This window comes from Nilaparvata lugens, chromosome 3, assembly GCF_014356525.2.
Source record: "Nilaparvata lugens isolate BPH chromosome 3, ASM1435652v1, whole genome shotgun sequence".
NCBI classification, from domain to species: Eukaryota; Metazoa; Arthropoda; class Insecta; order Hemiptera; family Delphacidae; genus Nilaparvata; species Nilaparvata lugens.
In genome coordinates this window covers 15765369-15793205 of record NC_052506.1, presented here as the reverse complement: position 1 = coordinate 15793205, position 27837 = coordinate 15765369, and the positions used below count along the sequence as shown (strand labels likewise).

Genomic DNA, 27837 nt, shown 5'->3' with positions numbered 1-27837 from the left:
CTGACCGCTGACCACTTAGGCTAGGCACACACCAGTTAGTCAAGACAAGACAAGACATGATCAGACGCGTTCAGTCACAACACTTCACATAGTTTCTTTTGAAGACATGCCTAATTGCAATGACTAATCAGTGTGAGTTGCGTCATAAGAAACAATGTGAAGTATTGTGACTAAACGTGTCTGATCTTGTCTTGTCTTGACTACCTGGTGTGCGCCTAGCCTTACTGTGCGAACACACTCGGAAAATATTATAAAATACGATTTCAAGAAAATACATAAATGAACAGCTCTTGAGTATTATCACATTTTATGGGAACAGTGCCTTCTCTAGAATGAAATACTATTTATTATAATAATATAAATAGTATCCATTACGGTATTTAAACTAATATAGTATATTACTATTATTGATATTTATTATATATTATCTTATAACAATAAGTTAGTGTGAAATAAATTATTTTTGAAGAAGCCTTAAGCTAAGGACGAAGATCTCAATCATTTTAATTAAAATTGAATACGAATACTTAATAATACTCCAATAAAATATTTCATTAGGCTATATTTCTAGTAATAATGCATCACTCTTCATGCATCAACAAGTCAATATCGGGGCACCGAGCTTTGCTCGTTATATTTATTTATTGGTAAACAGAAAACAATTCTCTAAAATGATCGTGTTTATATTTCACAGCTGGCTATATCTATGTCATCTTATGAATTTCGGGGATGCTATATTTTGATTTTTCAAATACTCACTTTTTTACTATCCACAGCTGTTTCAGCCAAGGATGAATTATCCTTTTAATTTCGTTCGAGTTTTCCCAAGGATGAAACCTAGTGCAATCGAATCTTTATATCATAAACCTACTATGTTCCAAATTTCGTGAAAATCGTTAGAGCCGTTTTCGAGATCCGTTAAGCATAAATAACCAGATATAAGAATAACCAGATGTAAAAATAGCCAAATATATAAATACAAAAATTGCTCGCTCAATATAATAGGATACGATAATGTTATAGCATGGAATTTGAGCTTAATTACTTTTAAGCAGATATAACTCAACGTTAGTAGACAGACTTGCTGTGGATACTAACTTTGGATATAACTACTGCTAATAACAAACATTTAAAAATCATTTTAATGAAAATTGAATACGAGTAATAAGCTCCAATAAAATATTGCATTATATATTTCCAGTAATTCTGCATTATTCTCAATCCTTCATCAAATCATAAACTGTAATAAGTTGTGAAATATTTTTTTAATTCTGAAATTTTCTCTATCCTTCATCAAATCATATAATAAGCTGTGATATTTTTTTAGGAATAACAGTCAGGTGCTTCCGACAAATCAGGAGACCGAGCCAGAGAAACCGGAAGACCCGAAAATCTACAACTACGTCTCGACAGTTGAAAAGCCATTGAAGTGGGGAAATTTCAAACAGTTGATTGAAGTTCACGGAACCAGTGTACCTACCATAAAAGCCATGTGGTATTATTTTCTAGTCACAACTAAGTACAGATTCCTAAGTATAATCTTCAGCTACCTGCTCCACTACTTCCCGGCTTTGATCATTGACTCGGCCGCAAAATTGACAGGAAAAGAAAGTCCCAAGTAAGTGATTCACATATAATAAATCTATAATATAATAAAGGAAAGAGTTGGCTCATACACGTACGGGATATGAAATTCACGAATGGCGTATCATCACGTCTGAACTATTGGACTGATTAACTTGAAATTTCGCAAATGGATTCTTAATCTACCGTGGATAGTTATAGGCCATTTTAAATTCTTCAAGATTTTAGTAGGTCGTTTTCAGTTTTTCAAGTTTTTAATTAGACCTTCGCGGAGAACGGGTTACATGCTAGTAAAAAATGAATAAATAGGTACATAATTTGATAGTAATGTACCAAATATTTATTTCTCTCATTTTCAATCATTGACTTATACATGTCAATAAAAGTATGTTAGCTGACGAAGTAGAAATAATTCATATAAATCAATTGAACTAAAACCCTTCCAGATATTAATCAAGAGTAGGATAACAAAATTTAAACGCTGGAAGCTAGTATAAACGCTAAACGCTACTATACGCTATGCCGCTTTCACACTCTTGCCAAGTGCGTACAAATATTAAAGAGTGTGGATGGCTACTATGCCACGGTTCGCCTTCACTTGGCGAGTGTGGCGCTGGTACTAGTATTGATTTAATTTATTGCGTTGCAAAAATATTTAATCATTTTTTAGATCGGTAGGCCTACTACATTATTGTATCCTCATCCAATTCCTTCACTTTTATTAAATCATCAAGTTTATATTATCATAATTTATTTTTTTGATTATGATTGTTTAGTATGAAATGAACAATCATATAAACAATGTTTATTATGATTGTTTGATATGATATTAGGTACTTAGATATTAAATACTCTCTTTGGCAGCTAATTTCATTGATCTTTTACTGCTTTGTGAATGGGTTATAATACTGTTGTATCGATAAATAGAATATCAGTTTATATTTATTTATTAGTTAGAGCAAACATTACAATAGTCGGAAAAGAAAAAACAGGCCCAAAGCTTCTTCAATTTCCTAATTTCTATATTCTCTAATTTTCTATGTGAATATAGAAAGAAACCATTGTCCTTTTTTAAAAAAAATATTACCGTATATCAACTTTAACTTGAAGTGGGATAGAAAGGATTCAGTATTTATTGGTAACTTACACTGTAGAGAGTGAAAATTCATCATGATAAGAATAAAATTAAATAATGTCAATTCCTATTTCAGCCTCTACCAGATATACTCGAAAATCGACAAATTCAGCACAGTGCTAACGTATTTTGCAACAAGAAAATGGGTTTTCACGAATCAGAATGTACAAAATCTGTGGCTTCGACTCACTCCAGAAGACCAGGCCAAGTTCAACTTTGACATGAAGAAGTTGGACTGGGATCACTTCTTCTACAACTACATCAGAGGATTGAGAGTGTACCTGCTTAAAGACGAAATGTCCACATTGCCTGACGCTATGGTTCGCTGGAAGAGGTAAATCACAGGAATCCTAACTATTAACTGGATTACAGTATTATTTTAATAATAATTCAGCTATAATTATTATTATTTAATAATAACTGAATTATTGACTTTAGATTATCGATCATTATTGATCAACAATTATTATATTTAATAATAATTCAGTTATAATTATTTGATAATTCATTAAAATAAATGTTGAATAGCCCTAAGATTATGTAATAAAATTTCATATGTAAAATTCGAATATGTAATAAAATTAGACAAATATGATGATTTCATTGCGAACTGCAATGTATACAGACGCGATTGATTTTTCACTTAAATTCTCCGACGTGCAATCATAAATTTAATGAAAGAAACAATATGTTTATTCAAGTTTCAATAAACCACTACTCACTAACTCACTGTCAACAGTCTCTTGACAAGAGAGCGCTTTAGTATGTGAGTACATACAGTCACTGTAAACAAATAAATTGTTTCTTACATTTAAATAATTGACTGCATGTCGGTATCAAACTTGAAAATTGTGTGTGAAAATTAGACACTTTCCCAATTCCAATTACTACCAATAATTCGATAATACATGGTCATTTGAATTTGGAAAACATCCGACGTACCGTGGAAAAGAAAATACATTTTTTTGAGAAATTAGGTATCACTTGCAATTAAAAAGGTGACAATTGAATTTCAGAACATGACAACATACAGCAGCAATCACCATTACAGCAATCAAACCTTGATGGAATTTAGCTTTTTCAACTTTCAAACCAATTCAAACACAACAAAGCTTTTGGAATTTAAGCTTCTAGCATTGTTCAACGATTTTACATTGATTGATGTCATAAGTGGAGTCATTGTTACGAGTCATAAGTGGTTAGATCATTAATTTAAAGCCCACTCATATAAAATGAAACAAATCGATCATGGAACATTACAATGCATTTCATAATTTGAAAATTATATAAATTTAATATGACTGGAAAATGAAGTCGATTTTTAATGTTAATTTTTTCGTGCAGGTTTTATTGGGCTCACCAAGTGGTCAAGGTTCTCCTAGGTCTACTAGTCTTCAGGGTCGCACTGTTTGTCTTGCAAGTGGGCTACAGCTTCTTATTGGCCTGAAATCTGCATCGAGGCATCCGAATGGAACAGTCTTCCATTTCTTTGTAATCCATCATTCGATCTGGTGTCATTGCAATAATATTGTAAATACATACTAGGAGGTTATATTTATATGTTTAGTTATTGAACTATTATTTTTGAAACTTGATCAATAAAACGTATTGAGAAATATTTAAGGATATAATTTTAAAAAAAGTATGCGATTTGTGGCATTTTTCCCATGAGCTAGGAAACTGCAATTGAAAATTGTGTATCTAGCATTGACCATGGTGAGAAATATTCATAATTTATTTGAAAACATCTACACAAAATAATAATTATCTGTTTCAAGACAATAGAAGCGTATATATTATTAAACTTCTATGAAAAAAATTATAAATTTCAAATGAGCAATGATTATTTCATACTTACTCAAGTTTGTTTCTAGTAAGAGAAAATTTTATAAACAGAGTTCTGAAAATTTTTCAAACAATTTGTTATTTGTGTAATACAATTACATTTTTGGATTATAAGGAGTTTATAATGTATAGTAATTTTATTTATGACATAAATTTTATATTACAAAAACTGAATAAAAATTGTATAGTTCAATTTCTATTTTTTCTTGTGAGTTGCATGCCACCCTAAAGCTGGAGTAAATTTGATACTCCGCCACCAAATTGTGGCATTTAAATTGAAATATTTTATTCTAAAAAACAAGTACAGTACATAAAAGTAATTAATGCCATCACAGTAGCATTTTAAATAGATAAATTGTAGGCTTATCTCACAAGTTCATGCTTGTGAGAGGAAATTCAACACAGTAAGAAGACAGTATGAAGACAGTAAGAAGTCAACAGTAAGAAGAATGAGACAGTATGAGAGCCAAACATTCATACTAGGCTATATATGCACTCTATCATGCTTTCTTGATAAATCGTTGGAAATAATTCAGATAAAGATAGACGGTTCTGGATATATGAAGGCGAATCGACAGATATATCATAATAATCATTGTTCAGATTGGGATAGATTTGATGGAATGTGAACCTGGGCATCACAGGGACGACGATGCCTCTATGCAAAAATCATATTATAATCTGCCTAGTCACAAGCTATGTATTGATATAGCCCAATAATAAACTAACGGGGTCGCTTTGCTGACCAGTGTGAACAATAAAATTTCATGATTTCTGCGTATAAGGACAGTGAGAATTTGACTTGAAACCCAACCAATAGAAAGGATGGAGGCATAATTTATAAATTTTAAACTTCATTAAGCATACAGTAAGTTCTCAATGACCGTCATAGCCTATTGATGAAGTTAGTTTTTCATCTCATGAAACCTGGTGTATCATGGTGAAAGAAATCATGGTGTATCACAATTGATTAGACAAAATCATTTGAACAAAATCATCACTATTTGTACAACTAAATTTACTGGTCTCTTTTTCCCATGTTTGGACCAAATTTCAATAATAATTTCAACAATATCAATAAAATCAGTTAATACAGATTAATGATTTATTATGCATAAAATTAAAATTTATTAAAAAAATCAATTATGCATACATTGTCTATGCTTCTGTCTTTTTTTCTTGTGTGAATAAAGATTATTTGAATTTGAAATTTTAAAATAACCCTAGTTTTGGGATGTGAAGAAACTTTGTTATTTAGTATTTTGCCTGGATTATAATGAACCTAAGTAGATTATTACAACACTGATATGATATTTCAATATTTCATATTATTTATGATAGCTTGTCCTTATTATGATACACCTTGTCCTCCATTGTACATGCATCTTTTTTGCCCAAATTGCATGTACCCTGAGGGGGCAAGGTAGACATGCTAGTCAATATACTGGATAACGAGGATTTGAAATTGCAAATTTTCATTCGGCATGCTCTGACGATTCATAAATAACTATTCTTTATTGAGTCATACAACAATTACTTCATCAAAAATGATGAGGAGAGGAAAAATAGTTTTTTTTTGTGATTGTATTGAAGTCATATTTTGCAGCAGCCGCATTACCCTTACTCCACTCTTTAGTATTTACTCCAGTAATTCTGGAGAATTTACTCCAGTAAGAGTAGGCCAATTTTCATTCTCTTTCAACTGTTCTTATTTGTTGAAAATGCCCGAAAGTCAAAGTAGATTTCATTATTATTTAGTATGCTTGTTAAAATAGATAGAATTACTCCAAAACCAAAAGTTGAAAGCTCAACCTTCAAACAGTTTTGTTAATTTCCAAATAAATAATAGATATGGAATCAAAAGTATAATAGAACGTTTGTATTATACAGGTACACTTCTTCACTTATTTATATTTGAAGATGTAATTAATTTATTCCTAGATATATTATAATTTATCTATTTATTTAATTTCACAATCACAATATCAAATAATTGATGATTGGGAGAGAATCAACAGGATTGAAAATTTAATTTTAATCTTTAAAATTTAAATCGCTGACCTGACTCTGTTAAGAATGTTATGAGCACTAATCAATTGATTATAAAAGTTGTTATCAAATTGATTAATCAATTCTTGGTTGTAAATCAATCGATATAATGGAGCACCACTCCGACTTTTTAAATAAGCCTTAAACCATTATTGAGGGATCTTGAAAAAACACAGGGAATAATTAAAATAACAGTTTATTTTCATTAGAAACATGATGCACTGTTTTCAACTTAACTAATTTCACTGATGGCATTACTTTTTCCAATTACAATAATTTATCACTCTCATGACTGAAAACTGATTTCATAATTACAATTGTAACAGTAATAATAATAATATATAATAATAATATCAATAATAATTGAACCGATAAATACTACATAACATAAAAATGTTAACCAAAGGTTATCCGCGCTGCTATATACAGTCAGCAAAAAACAAACAAAATTTAAAATAAGACTGCTCTCAGACGAGCAAGATAAAATAAGAAAAGAATAACTAATACTGTGATAATTAATAGAATTTACAAATATGATGAAATAAAGGTTAAAATCTAAGATTATTAAAGTTAAAAATAAATGAATTGAAAGAATTAAAATTGAAGAAATAAAAATATCCTACAATTTTGTACTTGACTTACACCCAGGTCACTCTGAATGAAATTATTGAATTTCGATAAGAGAAAACTTCAGTATTTAATAATTGTCATCTTGGAAGAAAACAAACTTTGTCACATTTCATTCTTTTCTTATCACCGAATTAATGTACTAAGCAAAGCTCATTCATAGGATGGCCACAGCTATAGCACTACTGACGACAACTTCATTCCCAAATCAGAGATAAAAATATTGTAGCTCATCATTTTTCAGCGTCTTCTTTACAATAATTTATCGATACAATTATTTACAGCGCTTAAAAAAATACATAATATTATCTCCATGTAATTAATTATATGAGAACAAAACAATATGTGGACACACTCCATTAAAATAATTTCAACAGCTCATTTACATCTATTTACAAAAACATAACGAGTCAATGACTGTGACTCACAGTCTCAATATCATATTCTCAATATCAGAATCATTCGTAATGCCAGTACAGAGCAATATAAACTAACCAACAACATTCCAACAAAAGTAACCAAGATATATGTGATGGAACAAAGTTTTGAATAGTAGCTGAGTTAAAACCAAGCCAATAGCAATGAATTTGAAGCAAATCAAATTAATGTGAATGAAGCAGGATGAATTAACCATAGAGGAAACACCACTCCTTAAGGTGCGTACAGATATACGCGCCGCGAACATGAGCAATTCACTTATAATCAGCTGACTATATCTGCATTTTTACAGATACGGTAAGATACAGATATAAAAAGCTTGGCATCGGCTGATTAAAAGGCCATTAATTGCTCATGTTCGCGGTTGCGGCGCGTATATCTGTAAGCACCTTAAGAAAAGCAGATACGTTTAGAATTTTGGCATCAGAAGCCATCCCTTTGAAAATAATAGATTTTAATAAATCTAATTATGCACAAATATCCCACAATTTCATATGACAGCAGAATGTTTCATCATCTATTCAAAGTACAATACATTCATCATCGGCATATCAACTGAGGTATACAGAATTAGCATAATCATCTTACATAACAATACATTGGAGTGAAAAAGATACATAGTTTGATAGTGACTTTCTCTCATCTTATGTCGAATAGGAGGTTCATTTCAATATCTTTTTTATACGTACATACAGGGCTAATTTACTTCTAATTTTTATGCTCAATTGTAGTCAACAGATCGACAAGAGTGCTGTTTACCTTAGCACTCAAAGCTCAAATTCTTCACGTTAACTACGTACGCTTCAATAAAGTTATTCTGAAATGGATGATTGATGTTATAGGCTTATTGATAACCCGTTAAATACTATGTAACGCTACTAAGGACACAGTTTGTGTTTTTATTCATGTAAAGAGAGGAAGGAGCGTGAGAAACTAATCTTGAATTCAAAATGATATTAGCTACATGTCTGTCCTTGTCCTATTTCGTGTATTTTTATAATTTGACGAAAACAATTATTATTTTATTCTGAATGTTTTCCAAATTTGATTGATCCATTTCCTGAGAAAATAATGGATTTCACAAATTAATATCAAGTCTTGAATACAACATTGGAAAGGATTATCAATTAACAAGTTTTAAATTAAATTTGAACGAAGAGTAGCCAATTCATTAGAAATATGACACAAAAACATTTTGTTTAGAATATTATAATAATATTTCATGTATTGTCTATGTCATTTGGAAGTAAATAATCTTTAAAATTCTTACAATAGCGATTAAACTTTATCCGATAGAATGATTGGTATTGATGACGCTAATTGTCCCACTTGAAACATTCAACATTAAACATAGCACAATACGAGCCGAAAACTGGAAAATAACTGGAATAGATATTTCTGTTAATTTTTCAGTAGTGATAGCGGAATATATTGGATCTTCATTCAAGTAGAAGAGAACTAGCTTCATGTCTTCTCATTTTATGGACAAAAACTATTCAGATATTGAAGAATAACTACTGAATAAAAACTTTCATCTCAGAATAATTAATGTTCACCAACAATAAGATCAACTTGTTGATTTGCTACATTGCTAAAAACCTGATTGACTATCTGAAGGTAAAAGCGGCAAGTAGAGTAGAACTTCTCACAAATATCAATAGTTTTTCTTTAATATTAGTGTCTCAAGTTAATAAGGTTAACGAACGATCTGCTATGTAGTAGGCTAGGTTACTTTATGGATATGTTCTGATAATTTAATTCATGCAGAATATCTTTTCATCGATAATACGTTATTTTGAAGGCCTTTACTAAGTAAACAATCTAGTGTATAATAATAAGTATTTTGTTGAGATTTGTTTGTTAAAAATCTTACATGCGGTTTAGTTTTGTTTTCTACTATATTTCATCAACTAAAATTCTATAGTAGTTAGCAATTTTTTACGATTCATACTTTTTAGGTTAAGACATATTCGAAATAGTAAGTGTGTTTGATGAGAATCATTGATATTATAAAGATATATTCGAATGTGTTGACAGCCCTACAAGGGCCTAGGCCTACTAGCTGGTTGCCAGTTTTATACTTTATGCATTTATTGAAACAGCAGCTATGGTTTAAATAATTTGATAGCTTAGAGGAAGATGTTCAGTAGCACATAACAATCCTATCCAAGTACAGTAGCTAAAAAAGATGAAAAAAATATTTCAATTATCAACGTAATAATAGGTTTAATATCATATTATTATTATCTTCCAATCAGTACGGAACTCTGAAAATTCTGATGACGCGAGATATCCAAATTTCAAACTGAAATAATTCAATAACTAACCGAAATTCTAGCCTAAACAACAGTATCTATGTACATATTTATAAATACATACTTATGTACTACAAAATTATTATACCCTTTACATCCAAAAATTGACTTCTCAAGTTATCAGTAAAGTTTATTACGAATGTTAAGGTATTGTTATTCAATCTTAACTGGAGATTGAAGTATAGAGGGAACAATTTATATTGTAAAAACGTATTTGAAGAGAGGAGAGATGGAATTTAGGATTATTCACTGTGTGAACGATGTTGTTCCATGTAGAATAAATCTGGATTCCCACGTATCAGTATCAGTGAAGATGTCCGGTACAGTGAAGATATTATCCCCATAAGTTCTAATGGTACAATTACCACTTAGCACCACTGAGCAAGTATGAATAGTCTATTGAAACTCACGAGAATAATAATTACACTGAACAGGTGACATACTGCCACTGATTCTGATGTGTGGCAAAATTCACCTAGAAGGCGGATACTTCTCAGTGATTATTTTCATTAGTTAACGGGGGAAATTGAAGATTATCGAGTAAGAATTTAAATCACTGTTATATAATAACGGAGCTGATTTTAGATCTCATGATTTTATGGGGGCTAATGTTGGAAGGAATACAGTATTTCAAATTAAGCTAATACAACTTTTTTTAATTAAAATGACACTGATGACTCTCATAAATTTTGTATGAGAGAAGACAGTTTCCGGTCTTGAAAAAAATGTTATTGCGATTTATGAATTATGTTAATCATTCACTTCTCGATGGGTCAATCAATGCAACTATTTCAAAATAATAAATGTTTTTCGAACAAAAATTATATTTATCATATTTAATATTATTATAATCACCTAAATGAGGTGCGCTAATAGAAAGAAAAAGAAACAATTTCTTCAGCGAAATTAGATTTCTAACAACAAAACTTTTACAAATGACTGCCTATAACCGATTCACATGAGCCAATTCTCTATAAAGTACTATCTAGTTTCATATCTTTGAATATATTTTAATAATATTGTCCAATGAAAAGAAGACAAGAAGACTTAGCTCCAAACGTCATTCCAAACTACGATGCTTCCCTGAAAATTGAAGAGAAAATCATTAGGACAACCATTAACCATTGTTTTCAAGTCAATTTGAAAAGGGTGTCATTCATAAGTGAGATATTTCAAATGTGCGAGTAATTCAACTTTCCTTGAGTTGTGTTTATTATATAAAAGTATTAACACACTTCAAATAACATAAACATATTGCCATTTAAAAGACAATATCTAACCTCCCAAACCATTCCTTTAAAACCTATTACAGAACCTTTTAGGTTATGTTCATACACTAGACAAATTAAAATCTTGCAGAATTGAGGCACTCCCTTTGAAAATGCGTATTGAGAGTTTTGACAAGTCAAGAGAGCCCTAGACATTTCATTCTTCTTCCTTCTTTTAGTTCCTATCCGTTCCGGATGTTGGCAACAATTCTGGTTATGATAAACCTGTTGACTACCACCCTGAACAGCTGTTCTTCCAGGACCTCTTTTACTTTCCACCTTGCCCTGCAATATAACTTGGAGTAGCTCGTATCTGCTTCCATTTCTGATATGTTGAGAAGCTTCCGCTTTTACTATATTGAGAATTTGTTTTCCCTTTCCCATTCTTCTTAAATTTTCTTCATTAGAGACATGGTCCACCCAGGACACCCTCAGCATCCTCCAGTTGCAGCTGTCAATGTTCATGACTCTAAACCATATGGAAGAACGGGGAAAACATAACATGGAAGAAATCTAATTTTTGAATTAACTGTCAAATCCTGACTTTTGAACGTGGTACTAATTTTAATAAACACAGCTCGGTCGTGTGTTGATGGGAAGGATATTATTTTATATCATTCTTAAAGAATCGACAATTATTTTTTGAAACACCACCGATTTATGAATTTACATCACAATATTATATTATCGTTATTCTAATGGCATTCAATCTTTATTCTCATTGATTAATTTTTTATACTTTGTAAAATTTGTTGAATAATTAGCATTACCGTCATTTAAACAATTCAGTGATTGAGTGAAACAATAAAATCATGCTTTATAGTACAGTTATTTAATTTAAGTATATAATATTATCATTAGCAGTAAGATATTCTAGTGAGAGTTTCACTGTATTTTATTTTTATTTAGGTTAGGTTCGATAAAATTTGCTCATTAGTCTCATGACTAGATAGCAATAGTAAATTAAAATAAAAAAAACCGTAATTTAATGTAAATTAGTGTATAAGCCAGTGAATATTGTAACATACATAAAACGCTATAATGGAGTCTAATCTAATCCACCAGCATCTGTAAATCATCTAAACTCTCTACTAAAATGACAGAGTCATCAGCATATCTAATTTTGTTGAGTATCTGTCCGTTCACAGAAATGCCTACTTCTTCACCTTCCAAGGATTATCTGAAGATGTACTCAGAATAAATGTTGAATAACAATGGAAAAAGCACACATCCCATTAGCCAGCTTCAATTCAATTAAAAGTCAATGACAAATTTGTACTAGAATACAAGCATTTACTAGAGAATGTTTGTCAGTTTTCAGGTCGAGGGAATGTGATGCAGAAATATGAATACTAAATGACTGCAGTTAGAGAATTAATGTGAAAAACATTAAAGACAAATATCATGCGATAAATTCAAAAAATTACCTGGTCATTTTATCCATAACACTTTTGAGCCTAACGTCGGGAAGCGTTGGTAGGAGCTTCTGAATGATTTCGCGTACAAACTGGTCGCTTATGCCAGGGCTGGATCTCTCAGCTATTTCGAACGCATTCTTCAACTCTTCTATGGCATCTGTCTTATGTGATGACTCCGAAGCCCTGCCTGAATATTGGTGCCTCCTTTGCAACTGCAATCAATCAAATTAAAATATTCTTTATCAGGCGAAGTTAGATTTTTTTTAGGACTTTTGCAATCTTACATCACAACTAATCAAATCAATGCAAAGTATTTATCACTTGGATGAAATATAATTAATTTAATCTCAAAAATATTATTGATAATTTTATCATACCAATTTATCTCATATACTATGGTTAATAGTGCTCTTGATTGGTTTTTAATGATCCTCTACATGTATTATAATTAAAAAAAAAAATGCAGATTCTATGTGATCGATACTCAATATGTGGAAATTATAGGAAGATCTAGGGGAAACCAAAAACAACTACGCCAGTAAGAATATGTACATCTATAATATGAAGCTAAGATAAGACCCATAGCTGTGATTAGCTGTAAGCTGAAATTAGCGCATTACTGAAAATTGATTTGGTGCGGTCATCTATATTGCATGTGCTAAGCCCTCAGCTCATATTTCTATTATAATAACGTGAGAACACTATGAGCCGGTTTTTGAGCTCGGGATTTAGGTGAGTTCTAGACTTTACAGCTGGAATAAAAAAAATTAGCTTTCCAAAACGGGGCATAGTCGCAGTAAATAGTTGCAGCAAAATAATAATTATTTATTATTAATTATGTATTTATTAATTCTCATTTATATTCATTTTCTCATTTCTATAATTGGAAACGTTTTTCCTTGACGAAATGAAACATTCCTAAATAATTCAAAATAGCTGAAACTTTACACTATTTTCTCTTTATTTTATTTTGTGTTCAATTTTCTAGTTTTTCGAAATTTAATTTGAACGTGACGTTGACTATGACTACAACTACGCCCCGTTTTAGAAAGCAAATTTTCTTGACTCCAGCTGTTTAAAGTCTAGAACTTAGCTAAATCCCGAGCTCGGAAACCGGCCCTAAATTTTTTATTGATGAAAAAAAGGCTAAATTGGAAAAACTCAATTTTGAAATATGAGACTTGAAGAATATATTCTGAAGCAAGCCACTCAAGACAATCTCCATACTGAGAGTGAGGCTTCTTCAATGACAAATGAGGGTAAGATTCAACTTATCAATATAGAGCACTTCGAGGCCACTTCAAGAGCCAAACTCTTCTGAATATTGAACATTTATGAGTTCAAAAAGGTGGTTCGGAAACCACCTTGAGCTAATAAACTCATCTCTCATCATCCGTCTCATTACCCACGCACTAGCCTAGAGCTCATGTGGGCACCATCCTCAGCAAAAAAGAGAACTACAGAATTAATAAAAGTAGCCTGAATGTGAGTGAGAAAGAGTAACATTGATTCTCAAGGTACACCACGTGATTAAATTCTAACTGTCAGCATTTCTTATTCCAGTCAAATGGTCGTTTTTCAGGAAACAGCCCCGAAAGAATTTTTCTTGTAGGTTCTATATGTATTTTGGGTCGCTGAATTCGAATCTGAAATTTGCTGACACGCCAGAGGGCGGCTTCACCCCCAAAACCCCCAAAAACCCCAAAATTTCGGACTTTTTTCAATTTTCCCATTTTATCTCGTGAACCTTGAGTTTCTCAAGAAAAATTATTCTCGACAAAATTAAAGAGAATAAGATTTTCAATGGATTGAGTGGAGGGTTCTACCATTTTTGGTTCGGGAGCTACGAATTTTCAAAAAAGGGTTATTTTTTAAAGGGTTTTCAAAATTATGCAAACCAACCACTTCTACCCTATACAACATTGATATTTTTCTAGTATAGATAAAAAACCACACATCACGTGAAAGAACAATTCATCATGAACAAGATCCCTTAGGAATTTTCGAATTTAGTAGTGGGGGAGGGGGGATATACCCAAAAATAGAAAATCATGTCCTACAGCAAAAATACAATTTTTTCATTATAATACCTTTTCAAGGCCTTCCTAACCAAAAAAAAAAAAAAAAAAAATACATATTTCGGCTGAAATCATCTCACGCGGATTATTTTCTATGAGAATCACCCGTTAGAAACATTTAATTTCAGTATTTCCTAGTGGGAGGTACGTCATAAGGATACGTCAAGGATCAAAACTTTAAATACTTATAACTTTTGACAGAATGATCAGATCTCCTCGTACTACAGCTCGTCAAGGCTAAAGTGTATTTAAATAGAGGCTAAAATACACTAAAAGTGGATTTTTTCATTTTTTTCATCAAATTTCAATCATGATACATGATTTTGAACCGCCTTGACGAGCTGAGAAGAATGAGCTGTAGTACGAGGAGATCTGATCATTCTGTCAAAAGTTATAAGTATGATCAGATGTCCTCGTACTACAGCTCATTCTTCTCAGCTCGTCAGGCGGTTCAAAATCATGTATCATAATTGAAATTTGATGAAAAAATGAAAAAAATCCACTTTTAGTGTATTTTAGACTCTATTTAATTAAATACACATAAAAATAGTCAATTTCTATATTCAAAACTGTGTATCTCGGTAACCCGAAATGATAAAAAATGGTACTTGGTCTTGATTTGAAGAACAGAATCTCCTCTTTTATGTTAGGTAATCGCAAGTTTCTATCATGTATCTTACTCGTTTTAGAGACTCTTGAATAACAGTAAAATCGCAGAAAAATGAGAAAATGAAAATTATCATTTTCTCAATTAGCTGTAACTTTTGAACGGTACTGAAATCAGGAAAACGATTCATGGGAGCGAAAAGAGAAGAAAATTCTCTACAACATCGACTACTTTTTCGATTTTTTAACTGAAGTGTTTCACAAGATACGCAACTTTGAATATGCGAAAAAATTTTGATACGTTAATCATTCAAAAGTCTCGTATATTCAAAGTTGTGAAACACTTCAGTTAAAAAATCTAAAAAGTCCGAAATTTTTGGGGTTTTGGGGGTGAAGCCGCCCTCTGGCGTGTCAGCAAATTTCAGATTCGAATTCAGCGACCCAAAATACAAATAGAACCGTCGAGAAAAATTCTTTCGGGGCTGTTTCTTGAAAAACGACCATTTGACTGGACTATATCATTCATTAACTTCAATGTGGGAGTAACCGTAGTCGAATGGGTTGGACGCTGGCTTTATAAACCAGAGGCCCTGGTTCGAATTTCGGCGGGATCAGATATTTTTATCATGCCACTGCACGATATTTATCTCAGGTAGACACGTTAAGCCGTCAATCCCAGTTGCCTAAAATTTGCATAGTTTTATTTGTATAGCTAGAACCAGTGTCTAGATGCTAGTCACTAGATACTATCATTCGACAAAGCAGATAGCTGTATCCTTTTCTTTCTACGCAACATTGCTAGATCGTTTTTCAACAATGTGGAAATATCTTTAGTAATAAAATATTTTATCTAAATTATTAGTTGCCCAGTTCTATTAGTTTCCCAGTTACCCGTATTAGTTCCCCAGTTGCCCAGTTGTCGTTAAGCCATGTCAAAGAACCTGAAATTTGAATCAGGTGCCACCTGAAAACTCTTACACCAGAAAAACCAGAGTCTGTCATGTCACTAGGCATTTATTTATCAATACTTTCCATCCTACCAAAGCTGACATTTCAAAGTGAATTCCACTAAAGCAAGATTGATACAGTGAGGTCCACTTCATAATGGCAGTGTAGAAAGATAAGAGAACAGCGTTGCCGTTTCTCTACCTTTCCATCTATAGAATATAGCTGATACCGGTATATCTTATATTATCATGAAATAATATAAACTGTTTATTCTTGTTAAAAATAATAAAATATATTTTACTAGCCGTATCAAAGCCAAATCAATAAAATAAAGCTATACAAATAAAATTAGACAGCTGGCACGAATCCTAGCATTTGCTTGAAAATTACTTAGAACTAGCAATTGTCAACTTTTATTCAATTGACCTAATGAAAGCAATATCAATCAAATACCGCCATTATAACGTGGACCTCACTAAATAGTATGAATATTATTTGTGATAAGGACCGACTTACGTCTGAAATGAGAGGATAGATGAGCACTGAGAGACACGGCGACCGGGAGGACTGCGACGTCACCTTGGTGGAGGAGTTGGAATTGGAGTCGGACCTCGGCCTCGGCTTCTTGTCGTTGCTGTGACTGTGACTGTGACTGTTGCTGTGACTGTGACTGTGACTATGACTGTGCTCGATGGTGACATCCTTGGACGACGACCGCTTGTCGGCGGCTGCGGGTGACGGCGGTGCGGGCGCCGCCGAGTGTGGGCGAGGCTGCTGAACACACACATGCACACTACTTTCAAAATCATTCACTCATTACTCATAAACAACAATTTAATTTCAGCAGAGAAAGGTGCTGAACAATAGCAAAGAATAAGTAAGCTTCACCTTCTTATCAGTTTTAATAAACCACACAAGTATTGTAAAAAAACCGAAGTCATAGGGAAAAATTTAAAATCTCTAAAGGCTATTTCCCACCGCTATAGCGTAGCTTAAAATACATCTTTTGAAAGCCGAAGTCGTCGTACCTCCTAATGTTAATCAATCTGTCCATTTCAAATCGGCGTAGCGTAGATTAACATAAGGAGATACGGCGGCTACGTCTTACAAATACGTATTTCAAGCTACGCTGTGGCGGCGTGAAATGACCTAAATAATATGCGCGGGGCTGTGTCAAAGTGTTGATCCATTCCGAGCTGTGATGGATTAACCTCACGATTTTGATGTTGAAAATGGAGCTAGCCGTTCGAAATTACTCCAGTCAATAAGTAAACAAAATTGACTGCACGTCGTTGTAAAAAACATCAAAAGAGTGTGTTACATTTTGCAAATTGCAGTCTTTCATGAGTAAGATGTGACTGGGCTCATACAAGAAGCAATGTTCAAATTCAAGTATTTTCGCTACGTCAATCCAGCAAAGATTTTAGATGTTTTTATATACAGCAGAAACTATGGATGTTGCACATATTATCAAAACAATTATGAGTCTGATCAAATCAAATTTTTTTACAGAATAATCTTAATGTCTGAATAACAGATGATAGTACAAATGCCTCTAGCTCACAGGAAATTCTGCTTCAAGTCTTCGATTACATTAGAACAACGACTCATAGCCCCGATTTCACCAGAAGGAAAACGTTTTTGAGCGACAGTTGATTCTAAACCAACAAAAAAATAATAGTACAGAAACAATTTAAAATAATCCGACTATATCCAACTGCCTCTTGTTTTTGGTGAAATTATCATGTTATTCAGCATGACAAGTACTGCTCAAGTGTTAAATCTCCAGTTTAAAGCAAATGTCGGGGCACCGAGCTTGTTATTTTTATTTATTGATAAACAGAACACGATTCTCTAAAATGATCGTTTTTATATTTCACAGCTGGCTATACGTCATCTTATGAATTTCGGGGATGCGATATTTTGATTTTTCACATACTCACTCGTTCACTCACTTTTTTACTATCCACAGCTGTTTCAGCCAAGGATGAATTATCCTTTTAGTGTCGTTCAGCGAGTTTTCCCAAGGATGAGACCTAGTGAAATCGATTTTTTATATCATAAACCTACTATGTTCCAAATTTCGTGAAAATCTTTAGAGCCGTTTCGAGATCCGTTGAACATAAATATATACCCATATAAACATATAACAAGATAACCACATAACCAGATAAATATATACAGAATTTGCTCGTTTAATATAATAGGATTTTTTAATTGAGGCTTTTGGCATAAAATGTCTTCACTACCGGCGTTAATGGGAAAAATCTGCGATTAATGTGAAATCAAACAGATTTTATATCCAGGGAGGAGTTACAGAATAATTTGTAATCTAATAATATTGAATGGTGATTTTGTTCTGCTGTGAATTGCAGCATTTACAGACACTAAAAGAGAGGTGGAAATACTTACTGGTATATTCTTATCGGGTCTATAATGGTTGAGGTTGGAGTCTTTATGGTTGACAGGTTTACTCTGAAGGGGTCCAGAGCCGTTGTGGACCTTCTTGTTGACGGCATTTGTCTCCTCAACTGGAGGCGGCTTTATCGAATGAGGCCCCTTCACAGTCATCACCCACGGCTCATCCAGGTCGCTATCTGGTTTGCCTGATTCTTCCCTGCAACACAAAATATCATCAATCAATATTGACAACACAAAACATCCAAAATCGAAAATATGAACATGAGAATAGAGAACATGAGATGTTCAAATGAAATAATGCATTTTTGTATGATGCAAAAATATTGTACAAACGAGCAAAGGATCATCCGACTTCTATCAGTTTATTGTCAAAAAGTATATAATTATGATGGATTGTTACGATAATCAACACAGTTTTAATATTGTGTTTAGCTCTTGGAAACATCTTATTAGCGTCATCTAATTTATGAAATGATCTAATAAATATAATTCACATCTTTACTGAATAGGCTGTAGGGAAGTATAGACAGACGATTATGATTGAGAGTGAGACAATGAATGGTCTTTCTACCTGAATGGTACTTCAGGTTGTCGGGACCCTTTCAATACCCTTTAGTAAAAGTTGAGCGTATCTGACACGAAATTTCAGTTTTACATATTTGCCACTGCGCGCATTTGTCATGTTCATATGACAAATTTATAGAACATGTTTATATGAAAACTTCAGCATCTCGTGATGCGGAGTTTTTCAAAGATGGGGGTTTTTAAAAAGTTTTCATAGTCAAATTTCAACGTATTCGAATTGTACTCATCAGGATAAAAAGGTTTTACAGAGTTCCTAATGGTGTAAAGTGTAGTGTCATGGGATGCATGTTTTGCAGTTTTATAACATAATTTCTAAATAATTGAAATGCTTAAAAATGCTAATAGTCGATAAATAATTTAATGCTGTAAGCTCTATCGAATGAGTAAGCACATATTATACAGAAAATTCAAATTTTTTAAATAAAATAATTTAGTTCTACGACCAAGTGAATTAATTTATTGATCACTACTTACGAGTCAGAATTTTCCGATTCTGTTTCACTTTCCCCACTTCGCTGTGATTTCCATTTTTTATACCTGTCTATTAAATCAATTAGATAAGAACTCTTTTTTGCCTTTCTAATGAATGGAAATTTGAGCAATTCTTTTGCTGTTGGCCTCTGAAATAAGGAAAAACATTCAAAAATCATTATTATTCATCATCTTATAGAAAAATCATACACTCATTACCCAAGAAAACAATGTACTTCTCAACATTTTTCAGATTGAATCAATTGAATTGTTAAAGTTTAATCCTATTACTCTTGGTGTATTACCTCTTCAAATCAAACAACTTAAATGAACAGTAGCCGCTCTATACATTTTTATCAGGACTTCTCACTTCTCATTTCCCTTTCACATCAAGATATCTATTTTAAAGTTATAGTCTAATAGAATGTACCATAAGATAGAATGTAACTTACTTGGACAAGAGAAACATCCCCTTACGTCTATCAAGTTGATAAGAATACTATAGGCCTACAGAATAAAAGATTACTGTTTCACTACCTTATGGTTTTATTGTAATTAATTTTGGACTTCATTGACAATTTAAATGTGATAATTTTATTTCTCTGAATAACTGTTAAGTAGAATGAAAAATAATTGAAAAAATTATGATTGATACCTTTATGGCAATATATCTCTTTCAATAGCAAACTACTCTAACAACAACGAAAAAATATAATTGTACCCATATATTTCACTTTCCATGACAAACTTCTAGTTAATAATACATTTTGAACTATTTTTGACAACACTCCAATCTAATTGTTTGAATAATAGTTAATAAAAAAACTCCCTTTTGGAGCACTTTCGTATTTAATTATTATTTAACAAAAATCCTAAATAAATGCTATAAATCACCCCGAAGACATCTGCTACTGCAGACATTGACAACAGGGTTAACAGCTAGATGAAACTTCGATGAGAACTACTATCCAAAAATTAGTTGCCAGCCTGGGAATCGAACCCGGTACCTCCCAATTGCCAGTCAGGAATGCTTACCCTTACACCAAACTGACAATCTCTGGATAGCAGCGCTCATTGAGATATGAGAGATATGACTGGATATGAGCGCTGCTATCCAGAGATTGTCAGTTTGGTGTAAGGGTGAGCATTTTTGACTGGCAATTGGGAGGTACCGGGTTCGATTCCCGGGCTGGCAACTAATTTTTGGATAGTAGTTCTCATCGAATTTTCATCTAGCTGTTAACCCTGTTGTCAATGTCTGCAGTAGCAGATGTCTTCGGGGTGATTTATAGCATTTATTTAGGATTTTTGTTAAATAATAATTATATATTAATTAGCATTTGAATAAATTCATTCTTTATTTAATTCCATCTGTACACTTTCGTATTCTTACATCCATCTTAAACATTTTCAGCATAGTGTTGGAAATAGAAGGAAAAATCCGAAAGCCCTCCACACGTGAGATAGCATAGAGTAAAGATAGCATAAGAAGATTTTCCCATGGTATAAGTTGTTTATGTTCCAAATTTCAAGGCAATTTTTTGTTAAATCAGCCGATTACTATTGACTACGGTCCATTATTACTGTTTTGGCCGGGTGAGAGTGTAAGACTAAGAACAGCACAGTATGAGAGACTACCACCTTCGTACCAGCTTCACGAAAAAGAACTACCAGGACTATCAGCTTGAGTTGATATTGAAAATTTGAACATAGATGTCCTATATCATGGGATATCCATGATAAATCATGGGATGCTATCTTTTCTCTCCATGGTACTAGTTTTTAAAAACTGTTATTCAAAAATTTAGTAGCCTATGTAGTATCGTCGAAAATAATTCAAACAAGAATCTAATTTTAGAAGAGGAGATAGAGATAAGCCTCAGAATTATTTATTGGTCCGAGCCAACTACTCACATTTTCTGGATCTTTGTTGAGACACGCTTCAACAAATTCCTTGAACTGTTTAGTGTAATTGCCAGTCAGCTGTGGAGGATTGTTTTTCGGTATGAGGAAGAGAACTCGCATCGGGTGCAGCTCCGAGTTGGGAGGCTCGCCTTTTGCCAGTTCTATTGCGGTTATGCCCCAGCGACCAGATATCAGCCTGAAACACCATCAGCCATCAATCAACTTACACTTCAATCAATATTTTAGTACAGTCATATAAGGTGAAAAATATCTCTCCACCTGGATGTAGTTATGGGAGACATGAGTATGGTGGTCTAGAATAGAAAATGTTGATGGCTACCTTAGAACAGAATGCACTCATGTTGATTTTCTTGAGAATTAGCTAGTAATATACAATGCGAGTAGTAATACTAGAAGTAGTATATGGGAATATTATACTAGCTAGTAATATGTAATGGGTGCTAGTATTATACATTCTCAAAGTTTTAAAAATGATTATTATCTTTTAACCACATAACATGACTGAACAAGTACAGTCTAGTACTATCGGGTAGTATAGCACAGATCACTTTTTTGAAAAAAGTTCTATAAAACACTGTAGTTCATAGATTTTTTTTGACTTGGAAGAATATACAGAGCTGATAAATGGATGGAGATCAGCCAATTTCAGTGATGAATAGAGTCATAGGTAGAAGCGCAGTCGCCAATTTGTCGATTAGACTCAGTCGACTCAGTGCTCTCAGAGAGGAAACTTCGTGAGTGTATCATGAGCACTTGAAAACTCACTAGAAATTAGAGAAAGCTGGCCGGTTTAGAACGGCAACATCGCCGCCGCTGTATGCTGTAACCTTTCTCTGCTGCGCAAGTCCCTCCAAGGCAAAAGTAATTTTGTATAGACTATATTTTTAGAAACTGTGATTTGAGCTGAAGAAGAGGGAGGTGAGAGTGAGAGATCTTAATCTTTTTTACTGTTGGAAAAATGTCATGCAGTTTCACTTGATATTTTTTGAAATCAGGTGATGCCTTAGATAGATCATTAATATACACTAAAAACAGCAATAGTTGCAGCAAGCTGCTGGCATCTTCTGTGATCTGTCAAGAACATTTGATTGTGTAAATCACGAGCTCCTGCTAAAAAAATTAAGCAAGCTGCTGGCATCTTCTGTGATCTGTCAAAAGCATTCGATTGTGTAAATCACGAGCTCCTGCTAAAAAAATTAAGCTTTTATGGAGTAGCGGGTACTGCTCTTAAATGGATTGCATCTTATCTTCAGAGTAGACAACAATGTGTAAGAGACAGATCATCTAAAAGAACATCTTCATTTAGAAAAGTCCCAAACGGAGTACCTCAATGTTCTGTCCTGGGACCCTTGCTTTTTTACTTTCCTTGCCCTATTACCATAGGTAAGGAAAGTATTGCTTTCCGAAAAAAATTAAGGTACCCCAATTTCTAAATTTCTATACGTTTCAAGGTCCCCTGAGTCCAAAAAAGTGGTTTTTGGGTATTGGTCTGTATGTGTGTGTGTGTGTATGAGTGTATGTGCGTCTGTGTACACGATATATTCCAATTAATCTCGACACCTCCCAATTAACGGAATGACTTGAAATTTGGAACGTAAGCTCCTTACAATATAAGGATCCGACACGAACAATTTCGATCAAATGCAATTCAAGATGGCGGCTAAAATGGCGAAAATGTTGTCAAAAACAGGGTTTTTCGTGATTTTCTCGGAAACGGCTCCAACGATTTTGATCAAATTCATACCTAAAATAGTCATCGATAAGCTCTATCAATTGCCACAAGTCCCATATCTGTAAAAATTTCAGGAGCACTGCACCATCTATGCAAAGTTTGATTTTAGATTCTCAATTATCAGGCTTTAGATACAATTGAAAAAAAAAATGTTGTAATACTAACACTATCTCACTCTTTTGACAGAAACACCCTTTTGGCAGTTTATTATGCTTATGCCTATTCCCACTTGAGCTATGGGACAATTTTTTGGGGGAATCCAGTTAATAGCCACATCTTCATTATCCAGAAGAAGATATTAAGAGTGATTTGTGGTTTACGAGCAAGAGACTCTTGTAAAATCTTTTTTACTGTTGGAAAAATGTCATGCAGTTTCACTCGATATTTTTTGAAATTAATATATTTCAGAGTTACTCTAGAATAAATTCAACAAGGTTAGCCGATGAAATACTTACAGAGATTGTTGGTTAAACATATTTGATGATAGGAAATTATTTTGATTTACTTGCGACCAAGAATTTATCACAGATATTGAATAAAATATTACAAAATTAGTAATGCATTGATGCATTTAGTGAATGAATAGTGGAATAATCATATACTTCTTTTATTAAATTTTTAATGATAAAGTTAACTTGGTTATTTCTTTTCAAGTTCGAGTAATTAAAGTATAAATCAGATGAATGAAGTTTGTAATATACTGATAAATTGTGCTAAAATGTATTTAAATACTATAATAAAAGTATTGTGATGTATTTACACAAGTATACAAGTATACATAATATACAAGTATACATATATACAAGTAATGTATTTTAATACAAGTCATAGTTATGTTTTTTCAGTTAGTCTATTTTGTTTTTCTTTCTTTTTTCAAGTTTATTCGCTATTGTGTCTTGTGTTATTTTCTATTTATAATGTTTGTTCAAAGCTATTTTACTGCTACTATTTCCTTTCTTATTAATTTAGTTTTTGTTTGTGTAAACAATTGATTTTCAATGAGTCTTGTTTTGGCATAAAGCTGTGAGCCTCTATATGTTGTAATTTTTCTATTGATGTAAATAAAAAAATAATTTGTAATAAATAAATAAATATCTTGTGATGGAGAAAAATTGATTTGATCAAACAATAGAATGTACTCTATTGTAAGGGCCGTATAATTTTGAAGACTGATTTCATCTGTCGTTGGAAAGTATCACTTAGATTGAGAGTAATGAATGAATCTTCTTACAGGAGAATTACGATGTTGAAGTCACAAAATACAACTTGATATCACTACTAATGAGCAAGTGCGGTGATTTACCTTTGAGTCATAGGCCGATTGTTTGATGACTTCAGGAGCCATCCAGAACGGAGTGCCGACGAACGTGTTGCGTTTACTGGTAGTATTCGTCAACTGACCGGCAACACCAAAATCCGCCAATTTAACATCACCTATCTCACTAAGTAAAACGTTCGCCGCTGAAACAATACAACAATCAATCAGAATTTTGCAATAGAAATACAAATACATTTCAATCATTGAAAGGAGCAAGCTAGTAAAGATTTAATGAGTGAAGATTTCATTAGTTAAGATTTTGCTATTTCTTCCTTTATCCTTCTCAATTAAGTGACTTCCCACATTAATAGGAATCACAACACCAATAAATCAATCAATGAATCAATCAATCACATTCTCGGTCTCTCTCTTCCAATCTGATTCCTCCTAGATTCATCCTGTAGACTCTTTCAACATTCCATCCAATCCATATCCGTCAATCTGGCTTATTGTAGAGCTCTCGCAACTCTAAGTAAGGATCTTGGCCACACTCCTTCAGTACAAAGAAGCAAATATAGTTTCTCAAATCAACGCATCCAGGGCGCTAAGCCCCATCTGCCTGCTGAAGATGTGCTCAGCGCCTTGATACGCGTACAGACTTGCAAATTTAGTTAAAAGTACTATTGTAATGAGAGAAGTGCTACATTGAATTTTGTAGAACTTCAAGAACAAGTTATAGTCATATTTACTATTATTTCAATGAAATGGTCGAGTCATTTATGCAACCTATAAAAGCATAGCACATGAGAATTTTTGCTCATTTAGGAACTGGCCCTAAAGTGGGATATAGCACAAGCGCAAAGAAATCAAGAAACTGAAAAGTGCGAAAAGGTTTCAGTTTCTCATCCTTCAATAATTCAGAACAGTCTGGAAATCTGCGAATCTGGATTTATTAAGGCAGTGTATAGGAACCCAACACATCACCATTTTTCAAAGTAAAATCATTTTGTATGTAGGATTCAAACCGTCCAAGTTGTGAAGTACGGCTGACCACTAACGGTAGGACAAGCATGTCGTCATACATTGTTGTGTCATCACAGTGAAAGGCTTCGAACAAATTTTTTTTAGGTTAGGTATTTGTATATACTATTTTATGTTGCTTATTTTCTCTTCGCTGCTATATTTAAGGTTAAATAATTCTTGTATCATTATAATTAGTAATTTTCCAGTGGTTTATTTATTGTTATTCGTTCTTTATTTCATGTTGGAAGCTTCTTGCTGATGGCAAAGCATCTACATGCAAGTTTATCATGCATTTTCTATTGTTAGAAGCCAGCCTCTTTTCTCTTTTTTGGTCATTCCATCTCATTATTTCTCTTTTTTGAGCATTCCATTCCATTATCTTCATTGAGTTTTATCATAATTACAAATTATAAAATATTCCTATTATTAAGATGTACTAGATAAGTTTATTTGCAACTTCAGGCTTATGCCTTAGCAGGTTTTTTCCCAGTATTGTATCAAGTGTATTATGTTGTATACAATATTGCATAATAGTATGTTATTGCATAAGCCCAAGATTAATTTGATTGGTATGAATTAAGAAGTTGCAAGGACATGAAAACGAATGAGAAAGACCCCTTGAATAAGAAAATTGGGACGGAAGAGAAATAAAAAGTCCCATCGAAAATGTGATGGGATTATTTAATACTATGTGGTGTGCCATTTGATGAGATCTTACAGAAAAATTATTTACCTTTTATATCCCTATGTAGTTTTCGTTCACTATGGAGGTAGTCTAGGCCTTTTAGTACTTCTCTCAATATTATAGCTATGTGCATCTCTTCAAAGTTTCCAGCTTTCATCAAGTCAAGGGCAGAGCCCCCACCCAGGTACTCCATAATGATCCATAATTTCGTTCCCTGTAAGGCAAATGAAAGTATGTCATTTAGATATAATAATAGTACAAAATTTGAGATTCTCAAACAATAGCAAACATTTTTAACACAGTATTTCACGAAAAATTTCAATAACTTCAACGTATAAATCCATGAAAAAACAGTAGAAAATTGGTAGCATGATGGTAAATTTATTCAAAAATAAGATAATAGTAATTTAAAAAGCGTTTATTTGCATGTTGTAATTGAACTTTTATATAAGAGTTCAAAAAATAAATGATTTTGTATATAATGAACAGTAATTTGACGATTACCTGATCTTAGGATCATGAGGAAGACACCGGAAGTAATTTTTTATTTCTATTTGAATATTTCATTAAATTATTCAAAAATGTCAACACCTCCAAAATGTATTTATCCAATTATAAAATGAATTATTCCCTATTTCAATTTTCTACCTTTCTTATTAGAGTATGATGGAACATGTGAATGAACAACAAGGAGGTAATTAGGTGTTCCATTAAGATGATTACATTCTGCAATTTTGCGAGCGATCATCATTCACTGAAGTTGATTAAAGAGCTTATCAGAGCCTCCTCAAAATCAGCAATGAACTCCCATTAGGAGTTCATGTCATCACTCAGTTTTTAAAAGCTCAAGAGAGAACTTGGAAATTAATTTCGAGACACAAGTTTTTAAAAGCTCAAGAGAGAACTTGGAAATTAATTTCGAGACACAAACAATCACTAAACATCAATTGGTTCAGAATAACTTGAACTTTCCAAGTTGATGAATATAAGTTGAACATATTACGTTAGTGTTTTATAGTTATTTTGTGTGTACCCTAAATAATCAGAGTAAAATGTCACGTTTATATCGAAAAGATATAATGCTTTGAATAGTAAAACAAGAAAATGAAATAAATTTCTTAAAAAATACAGTTTTTTATTGACTATTTGATACTGTGGGATAAAAAATGAATAACAATTTAGAGGACCATTTTTCAACTTCAGGATTGATGAGAGTCCATGTGACAATAGACGATGCTTGATGAGGGTCCTGAAGAAAATTTTGTTAGGAGCCTCTGGACTAGACTAATATTTATTTAATAAATATATTAAATCCTTAACAAGGCTGTCTGCTTTCACTAAATATTTGAAACGATTATCTTCTGATGTAGGTACCTACTAAAATTATAGCAAAATATATTTAAAATTATTCAATTTTAATATGCC

At 32.6% G+C, this 27837-nt stretch overlaps 2 protein-coding genes across 2 annotated transcripts in view; one reads left to right on the top strand and one right to left on the bottom strand.

Moving 5' to 3' along the window:
• LOC111057305 (fatty acyl-CoA reductase wat) overlaps window positions 1-4678 on the top strand; it is a 28771-nt gene extending 24093 nt beyond the window's left edge. Inside the window, 3 exon segments of the mRNA XM_039423033.1 lie at window positions 1328-1618; window positions 2796-3053; window positions 4064-4678. Of these exon segments, the coding sequence (XP_039278967.1) occupies window positions 1328-1618; window positions 2796-3053; window positions 4064-4166 (652 nt within the window). The 3' untranslated portion in view covers window positions 4167-4678.
• Window positions 4679-6793: 2115 nt separating this feature from the next.
• The window catches only part of LOC111057303 (serine/threonine-protein kinase 26), a 46611-nt gene continuing 25567 nt past the window's right edge, over window positions 6794-27837 (bottom strand). Inside the window, 9 exon segments of the mRNA XM_039423032.1 lie at window positions 6794-11076; window positions 12689-12891; window positions 16828-17085; window positions 18724-18928; window positions 19792-19937; window positions 21703-21870; window positions 21872-21889; window positions 24750-24907; window positions 26461-26626. Of these exon segments, the coding sequence (XP_039278966.1) occupies window positions 11064-11076; window positions 12689-12891; window positions 16828-17085; window positions 18724-18928; window positions 19792-19937; window positions 21703-21870; window positions 21872-21889; window positions 24750-24907; window positions 26461-26626 (1335 nt within the window). The 3' untranslated portion in view covers window positions 6794-11063.